At 49.7% G+C, this 10,455-nt stretch overlaps 3 protein-coding genes across 3 annotated transcripts; 1 reads left to right on the top strand and 2 right to left on the bottom strand.

Moving 5' to 3' along the window:
• Positions 1 to 1,759: 1,759 nt before the first annotated feature.
• On the top strand, positions 1,760 to 2,185 carry NEUTE1DRAFT_99779 (uncharacterized protein; the record flags this gene model as incomplete). The annotated part of the gene is made up of 2 exons (XM_009851529.1): positions 1,760 to 1,965; positions 2,164 to 2,185. 2 exons carry the CDS (start codon positions 1,760 to 1,762, stop codon positions 2,183 to 2,185), a joined length of 228 nt encoding a protein of 75 aa, XP_009849831.1.
• Positions 2,186 to 4,313: 2,128 nt separating this feature from the next.
• On the bottom strand, positions 4,314 to 4,579 carry NEUTE1DRAFT_116579 (uncharacterized protein; the record flags this gene model as incomplete). Its single annotated transcript, XM_009851528.1, has 1 exon — positions 4,314 to 4,579. The coding sequence occupies one exon, from the start codon at positions 4,510 to 4,512 to the stop codon at positions 4,327 to 4,329; it is 186 nt and encodes a 61-aa protein (XP_009849830.1).
• Positions 4,580 to 5,690: 1,111 nt separating this feature from the next.
• NEUTE1DRAFT_61201 (uncharacterized protein) lies at positions 5,691 to 7,536 on the bottom strand (the record flags this gene model as incomplete). The annotated part of the gene is made up of 2 exons (XM_009851527.1): positions 5,691 to 6,342; positions 6,408 to 7,536. The coding sequence occupies 2 exons, from the start codon at positions 7,528 to 7,530 to the stop codon at positions 6,071 to 6,073; spliced, it is 1,395 nt and encodes a 464-aa protein (XP_009849829.1).
• Positions 7,537 to 10,455: the final 2,919 nt, after the last annotated feature.

Below are 10,455 nucleotides of genomic sequence, written 5' to 3'. Positions count from 1 at the left end.
GGGCAGCGGCGATTGCATCGATTTTCGGTGCTGCTGGTATCGTCCCAACGATCCTTACATTAAATGTCAAAGCGGTTTGCTGAACAGCTGAAGCAGGACGAGGCTAACGCTTCGTAATGGATGCAGCAAAGCCAAGAAGTTGTGGCATGGCGATTTACGGCAAATTGGGTGTGGGAATCATCCGAAGGATTGACGATTGTGGCCGGGTGAAATGTACTTTCTGGACATGAGGAAAGCTTTGTGGAGGTAATACAGGAATCTCTGGGGGGTTTCCTAGTCCTGTCTTGATATGCCGTGACGGTCTAACTGCTGTTATTAGGCGTTAGACATTGCGACGAAGCCAGCAGATGCTCAGAAACACCCAACCATTGAACCCAGAGCCGCCTGTACACAGCAGTCACCCCTTTCGTCGACGGCTCCGACTTACCTACAGTAATAATATCCGAAGCCTGCTCCTTGAATCGAATAGTCCCTGATGCTCGTATAAAGCGCCAACTAAACCCCCCCTACCGCACCATTGAGCCCGGCCACAAGCCATGGTTCCATCAAAGGTTGGAAGGACTGCACATCACGTGTTGTAGCGAATATCTGGATAGCGTCTGTAGGGAACTGTAAAGAGTGAGCAATGCAACTGGGTCGGGCAAATTATCTGGGTGCCGGTGCAATTTGGCAGTCTTTCTACGAAGAAGATGAGGTCAAGATACCCGACAGTTTGCGGCTGAGCGGGTTTAGCATTGGCACTATGACTGAAAAGTGACAGAACCATGGCCAGCCAGACGGAAAATGATATGTTTGGGAGAGACCGGAGTGAGACGGTTGGTCCAGGCGCCATCTTGTCTGTCAATGGAAAGCTAGGGCTCGGCTTTCTTGGTTTGATTAGGTTGAGGAAGGGGAGCAAAAAGAGAGTATGGTGCGAGTTCAGATACTTATGAGAACATCCCTAAAAGGTCAAGACGGTGACCATGTCGAGATGCGCGTCAAGAGAATTTGAAAGTTGGGCTTCAACACTATCTAGACCTCCGTTCCCGTATGGGCAGTATAGTATTGGATGGCTTGTGGTTGGAGGCCAATGAATCTCTTAATGATTGATGTCAAGTTAGATAGACCGCGCTGTCTCGTGTGATTTTGCCGTTATGATAAAGGGCACGAGAGGCTCGGCGGTCGTCGCTGACAATCACGCAGACTTCTTCTGCAATTGCTTCCTTTCGTCTTCGAGTGTAGATGTTCCATTGACTAATCGGAACGTACAGGAAGACTATCAGAATGAGGAGCTCGTTAGTGGCGATTGACTGAATGTAGCTAAAAGACGTGAGGGGTGACGGGCGTGACGGGAAGGATCGACCCAGCCGTTCCGTTGTCCTCGCCCATGACGTCATTGGACCCTTAATCCGCCACAACAGTCGTGTTGCGCCTTCTTTCGAACTTGCTTACCGTCGCGAACTCGGAAGTGATGGGAAGTTTTCGGTCTGGTGACTGGTGATCTCACGGTTCTTTCCATTATGACGGAAAATGAAGTGGTTCCATTGAATGACAACGAATCCAAGTCTTGCTGGGGAGGTAGAAATAGGTCAGCCCCCCATTCACGCCATATTCATACATTGACCGAACCGAAACCACAATACCAACATCAACCTTCATCTACCTAATTTTCTTCCACCGCGCCATCCTAATTGCGTGAACCGAAGTCACCTCACCATCTAATATTCACATCAAGAACTGAACCGAGCACCCTACGAAACCCCACATCCAAGCCTTCACGATGCAAAACTCAATGTCACAAGCATACGCGGCACCTTCCTCGATCCCCAACACCTCGACAGAAAAGCCCCATTATGATGCCCCTTCTGCTGCTACTGCGGGCACAACATACCCTCAAGCCGATCCCACAACTGGTACTACCGCCGCCGCCGGCACAACACCAGCTACCAACCGCCCGACTACAGCAAGCACCTATGGCAACGAAAAGTCGGTAGCCAACACCCCCGCCGTCACTAAGACACGCTTCGGCGCTTCCGACATCATCCTCTTCATTCTTGCCATCTTCATCCCGCCCCTGGCTGTCTTCTTGGACCGCGGCTTCAAGGTTGACTTTTGGATCAACATCCTCCTAACCATCCTGGCCTGGTTCCCTGGCGTCATCCACGCCTGGTATGTCCTCTTCAGGCATCCCACCGGCAGGGACTAGAGGTCCAATCCGGAGAAAAAGTCAGTAAAGCACTCGCAGACACGCTTGGCTGCCCGGCATCCAGTTGAGCCTTGGGAGAGTCGGGCGTCTACGTCCTTGAGTTAATTGAGCATCACAAAATCGGGGGAAAGGAAGGACATATGGTGCATAATTGGATACTGCAAGAGCATTGCAGAGTTACACGATACCCTCACGTTGTATTTTTCATCATTGCCGATTTGGTAATGAACAAGAATACAGACTTATCCTACACAAACAAACTCGTCAAACCTGATTGTCTGTCCGCGTTGCCGTTTCCCACTTTCATCGCAGTTCCCTCCTCGGCGCCAACTCCCTTCTAGTGTTTTTATGGTCCGTCATTAGGAATGCCCAGGTATCTTGTCCTTGTGGTACCATCCTGGGGATTATCTTCTATGAGAATCAACCGTCTCATATATACCCATGATGTGGGGGGTTTGGGTAATGGATGGTTGAGGGACTTGGGGCGTTTGATGAGTAGTAGTTACCCGCAAGTCCCGAAGCGTCTTTATCCAAAGCTTCATCAGGAGGTGGGTCGAAGCGATGTCGACGCCTACCAAGCTTGTATGGGGGTTCATCGCAATCAGCGAATTCAGCCGGACACAGATCAGACATGATTTATGTACATCTCAATTGTACCTTCCATTGGCGTTGATGACCTTCTTTCAATAAGAAGTAAGCCGTCACAACACTGACTACATATGCTGGTCCAGAGATCTCAACACCATCATCAGGCAAGATGGCCGAGCGGTCTAAGGCGCCACGTTAAGGTAAACCCTTAATCCTCCTCAAGGAAATCCGTGGTCCGAAAGGGCGTGGGTTCGAATCCCACTCTTGTCAAAACCATTGTATCAACCGAGCTCGGGTTGAGTCAAACCTCTTTTTCGAGGTTGATGTTTTTTTTTTCGTGGCTCACGAGTCATGTCGTGCCCACCCACACGCAAAAAAGGGCTTGCACAGTAATTTCCCCTACAAGTGCAAACTTTCCTTTATACAAATACTATTTTTCAAGTGGCCTACTAATTGTAAGCTTTTTTTTAGCAGTCCGGATTTCGAGTCTTGTACGGAAGTAAGTCACCAGCGAGTGCAAGCTGTTCCCTATAGTGCCCGAATCTTTTGCACCTGCGGAAACATTACTGTACTCTTATGTCGCCGGAACCTCGATGTCAGCTTATAAATGGTAAGATGAAGTTATATCATCACATACGACCATACCCACTGGAAAACTCGGGATCCCGTCCGCTCTCCCATAGATAAGCCAGTGAGGGCCAGACTAGTAGTTGGGTCGGTGACGACCAGCGAATCCCTGGTGTTGTATGTCTTTTTTGCATTTTTTACCTTTCTCTACGTATATCTTCGGGTTGCATCCCTCCGTTCTGCTCACTCTTTTGCAGTAGACACGAGTGCATTGTCGTTTTGAATGAGAAGATATGCCTATAGTCTGGAAAGTCACGTTGTTAATTACACTTGATTGAGAGAGGTGCCGTTGTCAGGTAACACATGTACTTCCAGTAGTTATTCTATAAAGACAAGTAAAAGAAGTAACAACGAACGGGCTTGATAATAAAATTCGCAAAGGTAGGAAGGAGCTTCACATGGGTCGGTTCTAAAGACCTAACAAAAAAACCTAGGTAACTTTTCTTCCCCTCTCGTGCTCTAACCGTTAACCAAAAGTTAAAATATTTGCGATTGTTGTTACTCTAACGTTCATTCACGTCTCGGAGACGGGAAAAAGACAGGCATGCATGCACTCACACCATCTGCGACATGCTATTAACGAATGACTCAGCTAATAGTAGGTAGAACCAGGTTGCGCAAAAAAGAAAAAAAAAGAAGATGCCCAATAACAGGATTGAACTGTTGACCTTCGCATAACTTGATATCTCAAAGAAGATATTAGTACGACGCTCTAACCAGCTGAGCTAATCGGGCAGTTACTAGTTGTTGATAAACGTTGACAATCAGGAGTCTAAGAGCGCATGACACCACTCGAAACGGGGTCCTCCTTTTGCGTCGTAGTCCCTCGGCTGTGTACCTGTCACTCCCCTTTTCTCCATGTTCAGACATTATAGTAGGGGTCAACATTCATTGGAGAAACTCATGGCTGTCGAAATAATCAGAATTTAGTGATGCAGGAGTGAAAGATGATTGGTTGTAAGGAACGGATTGCGAGCGTTGGTTGAGCGGGCCGGCAAGTGCTCAGACCATTCAGGCTCGCTGACGACCATGTCTCCTTCAAATCGAACTAGTCTTTTGTCACAGATCATTGTAGAACCCTCAAAGAGGAGTTCCCGGATTGCTCTAAGCATTATTTGGGAAGAATTAGGCTAGTGATTGTATCTGAAAAAAGCTGAGCTCGACGGTGATGGGAGGGTGAAACCCAGTTCAACTGGACGATTGAGGATCTGAGAAGAAGCCATTTTTTTGCATGCATGTGCCGTCACTGGCGTGTGTGTGTGTCGGTTTACCATATATCAATCAGTGATTTGGCCTTGAAGCCAGGCCTGGTGCAGTAAAGTAAAAATGAGTTTTATGAAAAGGTCAAATGGAAAAGCATCGTGATGCTGAGTACATATCATAATTTCTCGACTCATTAAGCAGTAATGACACACATGGGTACTCGGGTACATCGATCCAAGAAGGAGGTCGGAAGACCATCAGAACAAGAATAGACTATCATTTCACATCAGCAGGAAACTATCTATTACGCTAACCCGAAAATCGATACCCCGAGCACTGGCGTGTACGTCGAGTGAGAGAACTCTTGGACTCGTGGGCACAAGAAGCGTGATGATTGTGCTAAGCTAAGGACAAGGAAGGAAAAGAACTGTGGAGGGCTAAAATACATAGTGGTGGCGCCCTAATGGGCCCCCACATGTGACCAAGCAATTCGGGCATGCCAGTGAATGGCAATCTGGGCGCTCCACACCACAACAAGAACTCGTGTCAACCACATGGTTGAGCATGATGCATGGAGGACTGAACTTCAGTCAAGTGCGCGATTCACCGACGCCGTGAATGCTCGATTTACTAGGTAGGTTTGTGGCTGTGATTTCTGCCTCGTCAAAATTTCCCTTTCCCATCAGTCCCGGATTGTTGCCATGGACGGTGCAGTGTTGCTGGGTGGCAGGCGCAAGTCGGTTTGTTCCCGGAAGCGGCAAAGGTCACGGTCCCCGGGCCCCGCCGTGATGCATTCCCCGCACTCGACATCTGTGTTGGCCGCACCTGCCACAACGAACCAAATCCATCCAGGGACCAGGGAAAATCACCAGTCTGGTGTGAAAGCGTCGATATCCACGGAGCGCCGCTACCTAACTCTGCTCACTCTCTGTCACTCAACCAAGTCAGTCCGACTCCTTGGCCATGGGGATCGAGACATATGTTGAGTTCTCGATCGCCTTCTCGGTATGCTGCCGTTTGCCCCTTTCACATTCACAATCACCACTAACATGAAATTAGGGTGTTCGTTGGCCAACGTCTGCTATCAAAACTAGACCAGAGTTGTTTATCTTGATCATATTTATATACCGACTAGTCCGTCCCGTCATGTCTCCCGCAACGTCGCTCAAAGCCCAGACTGCCAGTCACTGGGCTTTTACATCATGACATCCGAAATGTACAATATTTTCTCGTCGTAAAATACATGACCGCATTATGCACCGATTGGAGAAACCCACTGGGGGCTTGGCTGGCGCGGAAAACTCCCGTTTCTTCGGCAGTGAGTGCCTAGCATCATGGTCGTACGGTAACACACCAAAGACAGAGGTTTTACCGTCCAAGTCCCAGGCCTAGCCTCTCGACAACCAATAGTTTGACAACCAGACTCAAAGAGCGGATGAAGTAGGCAACAAAACATCAGAACCACTCCTAAGGTTTGTTGTCCTTTGCCGCCTTCTCGCCCCCTTTACCGGCATTCTTCTTGGCTGCCTTTTCCTTAGCTGCCTTCGTCTCCTCTTCTTCCTTTTTCCTGCTGTCTTCTTCTTCTTTCTTCTTACGGTCCTCCTCTTCCTTCTTTTTGCGCTCCTCTTCCTCCTTCTTCCGCTGTTCCTCACGCTCCTTTTCTTTTCGTTCCTTTTCGGCGAGAATGCTCTTCTGTTCGGCTTCCGAAAGTTTGCCCCAAGCGGCAACGTTTTCGTCCCCTATATAACATGTCAGCTGAACTTGTCGGGAAAAAAATAATCTGAGGATATAGACTCCAGCTTACACTTTTTGACACATTCGTCAACCCAGTTACACTGTTCGACCTCACCGTATGCCGGGTGTTTATATCTCGGGTGTCGGCTGGGCCAATTCGAGGCGTGGTAGTGGTGCTTGACCAGGGCGGCGCGCGCGTCATGGTTGCCCGAGTTGGAATGGCCCTGGCCAGCAGCAAAGGCCTCAACCGTCAAGACCAAAACGCGGCTCACAAGCTTGGATTCCCCCAGATCGTGGAACGTATCCCAGGTGATCGGTTTACCCGGATTATCGCTGGCATCGTTGATCTCGGCGATGATGGCGTTGGTGAAGGCTGATGGGCCTGTTCCGCTGATGATCTGGTCAAAATCGAGCTTGACTTCGGCAAGCGGCACACCTTGCTCTTTAGCAACCCCGTTCAGCCAGGTCATGATTTGCTCAATCAGCCTCATCATGACTGGCAGTTGCGGCTTGCACATGAAAGTCCACTGACAAAACGAGCGCGACTTGGGTCCAAGAATGGGATGGTCCTTCCAATCGGGCTCGTCGATTTCGACGCCAATGACCATATCAATATCAGCCATGTCGTACCGCTCTGGCACAAATTTCGAAAGCGGCTTGAGGGCTTCAACATCAATGTCGGCATAAAGACCGCCCTCGGCGTACATGACTAGGTATCGCAAGAGATCGGCCTTGACAATTGCAGCCTTGACGCTTCGGTAAAAGTTGACGATATCGGGTCGGTTGAATCCGTCGGGGCCGAAATGCCACTCGACGTACTGCATGTCATTGCTGTCGGTCAGAACTTCGTATCGGTATGAGGGATTCTGTCCCACCCAGGACCGCGCAGTGTCGAGATCACGTTGCTCAAACGCAAGCGGGTTGACTTTCCAAGTCTGCCATATCTTTCGCGGAAACTCGGCGCGCGTGTACTTGGGAATATTATGCTTGGTCGCGACGTGAGGGAGAACGAACGTTGTGTCTTGGACACCTGAGTGAAAGAGTGTTACGTTCAAAAGGAAAAGGACTAAGACGACAACCGCGATGTAAAGAGGCGCGCCGCGCCGAAATTGGGTCGGCAAACGATTTCGGAATTGCGCCGTTGTGGCAGCCAACTTGGGAGAGCCCAACGGCGATACCAACTTGGCGATCATCACGGGCAGGTGCACCAGACTGCAGCCCTTGAAGCGCGTGGCATCAACTGTGAGGAAACGCGACGATGATAGCGGCGAGAGTTGGCGAGTAGAGGATGGGAGCGAGTGAATCAAGGACCAAAGTCGCGAGAGGAGGGAAGGGAGAACAAAAAAAGTGGCGCCCTCAGGGTTGATGATGGACCGATGAAGATGCGGAGGAGGAACAAAAGGCCGAAGACATCACCAATTCTCTTTCCCCCCCCGCCGGGTCCCTGTTTGGCTATCAAGCTTATCACTTGCCCGGTCGCGCGTCTGTTGCAAAGATCACCCTGGGAATGCCTCAATGTCGCGGTGATTTGTTCCCTCGAGGAAGCCAGATTGACAGGGGCGTGCCTGCCAGCCACCAATCATCCGGCAAGCAAGCCACTCTTCCATCCCAAGTCCTACATCGTAAAATGGTGCGGACGAGAAGGAATTGAATTTCGAAGAGGGTTTCGGTTCTGGACCGATCATTGTCCCGTAATCGACCAGTCACAGTGGATAGAGGTCGTCCCAGGTTCTTCCCCGGTTCTTCCCCGACAAGGGAAATCCACTGATTCTGCAAAGACTGATTGCCAACATCAAGACAAGCAATCCCGACCATTGAGCAAAACCCCTGGTCGCAACCTGTGAATTGGACGAAATGTTTGGGTAAATGGGGGTACGGGAATTCGATATCAGATGCTGTGGCAGAGAACGCATATTCCATTCCTTATCATATCCCGCAAGCGATCCGAGCGGTGTTATGGGTCATGCATTTCAACAGAATGGTGACCGGGGCTGAAGTAGTATGATGAACATGGGAATGAATATGCGTTAGATTGGATTGGCTGTGCACTTTTGGGTTAGTGATAGTGGCTGCTGGAGGATGTGACTGAGACAATTTCCTGTCCGAGAAGATGCAACCCACCAATGTCGTAGTGTACATTCTGTAGGACCAGTCTGTACCCTAGAGCTCACCATCTGCTGCTGTCACCTAACAAGGGCAGGCTTCGAGATTCAAGATGGAGGCAGAAAAAATAGTCGCTGTCGGCCACTGGCCAGTGCCGTCCACACGACCATTACGATGCATTCCAAGAGATGTCCTCCCTTGGCCGTACGCTTGCAATCGTTGCAGAGCCGTATGCCGGCAGTGAGACCCGTCTATTCGGGATCACCGCGTCAGAAAGAGGCCTCGACTTCCCCTCCCCAGTAGCGCGATTGGAGGACGGGTTTTCCATGGTTGTGTCCTGCATCCAATGATTAGCTCGGATTCGACTTGCCTTGCTAAGCCCTATGATGAAATTGTTTACATCACAGTCGGGTATAGGGCCGTGCTTTCAAGCTCAACTTTTCAGCGCATGAAAACCCATTTCGCCAACCGTTCGCCCCTCATCCTATTCGGTTCAACTATATCACCCTCACATTATTCGTGGGCCTGTTTATATGAACAGATCGATTGATAACGTTCGACATCGTGCCAATATGAAGTGTGATGACTTGCGCGTGAATTTCATCCATGCAACAGGTGCTATCAAGCTATGCGATGATCAACCGGGCGTGCCTGGCCTGGCCCCCGCCCTGCCCCCTGCCCCTCCCGCTAGCGCTACGCACTATGGTAACACCCGCCCCCCTGAGGTTCCAAATTGAAGTAACTCCAGTTTTCTCGTGCGCGTCCCAGATCGCAACGTCGGCGACCTTTTCATCCTCCTTGTATCACTTTTATCTTCTTTCATTTCTTCTCCTTTTTTCTTTTCTTTACAGACTCTTCTGTCGCCTAACATCCATCTTGCAGTTTAACAAACACGTGTCGTCGCGTATGAAGGACCTCGTCCCGCGCTTCAATAAATGACGGCCTCAGGGCGCCTGATAAGATGATTTGGCACATTCCCCTTACGGTAACCAGGGCGTTCAGTGCGACGCGACATGCTGGCACGAAAGGAAATATCTAAAGCGGTTGATCTGAGGAACCAAATCGCCAGCGCGGTAGCATCCCTTTCCCTATGTATGGTACCCGACGGACACAATTTTCGTTCACCAAGTTGGAGTGCCTTGCGTTGTTACCGTGCAAGTGCCCGGAACGTGAGGATATAGCAATGAGCTGCGCATCACCACTCTGTCGCTCGGCCGTCTCAATCACGCACCAGCGAAATAACGTGAAGAGGGTCGGACAATCATTAAGTTCAAAGCCATTACGCTCACATGGAACCGACCGCCCATAGTCCAGTTATCCTTTCTACCCCGCAAGTCGAGACACCATTTCTAGACACACCTCACCTTTATATTAGGAATATTTCAGGTGTTATAGTCATGCGAGTCTCATGGTACCACTTCGAGCACATACTTCTGAGAGAACCCAAGAAACATGGAAATAAGATACAGTCTAGCACACTGCTAGGCTCTAACCAAGCGAGCCGGGCTATTTCAGGCTGTTGGAGCAAGAGCCAAGTGCCCCACGCGGAGGCGGAGCCACTAAACCTCGCTTATCCAGGCCTTGCTAGCACTCTATTCCAACGTCGACGTCGTCGTTGTCGTTTCTTGAGGACGGTTATTACGGTTCATATCGTTAGCTCACCAGTCAAGCGTGAAAGGGCTATATCTTCCACGCCCTTTATGAGGACCAAAGCATCTTCAGTAACAAATACGGGGTCTGAGGATCTTTTTTTTTTTTTTTTTCATTTTGGAGGCCTTGACGAGTGGCTAATGCACGTATGGGCCCTGACCGGCCGATCAAGGGCAAGAAAGGTCGCCTCTCCGTCTTCAGTCAAGTTCGATTCTCATTTAAATGGAATCATGGTCTACTGCAAAGGATCATTGTCGTTCTAGATCCATGGCCGGTTTACGTGTGCACATTAGATATCTATTCGGTCCTTTCTCGTTCATTCTGCTCCTAATAATAGTTTAGTATAAAGGTCAACCACCCACACT

Source organism: Neurospora tetrasperma, assembly GCF_000213175.1.
Source record: "Neurospora tetrasperma FGSC 2508 unplaced genomic scaffold NEUTE1scaffold_2, whole genome shotgun sequence".
In the NCBI taxonomy this organism is placed as follows: domain Eukaryota; kingdom Fungi; phylum Ascomycota; class Sordariomycetes; order Sordariales; family Sordariaceae; genus Neurospora; species Neurospora tetrasperma.
The sequence above is the reverse complement of the archived record's forward strand: the minus strand, read 5'-3'. Positions and strand labels throughout refer to the sequence as shown.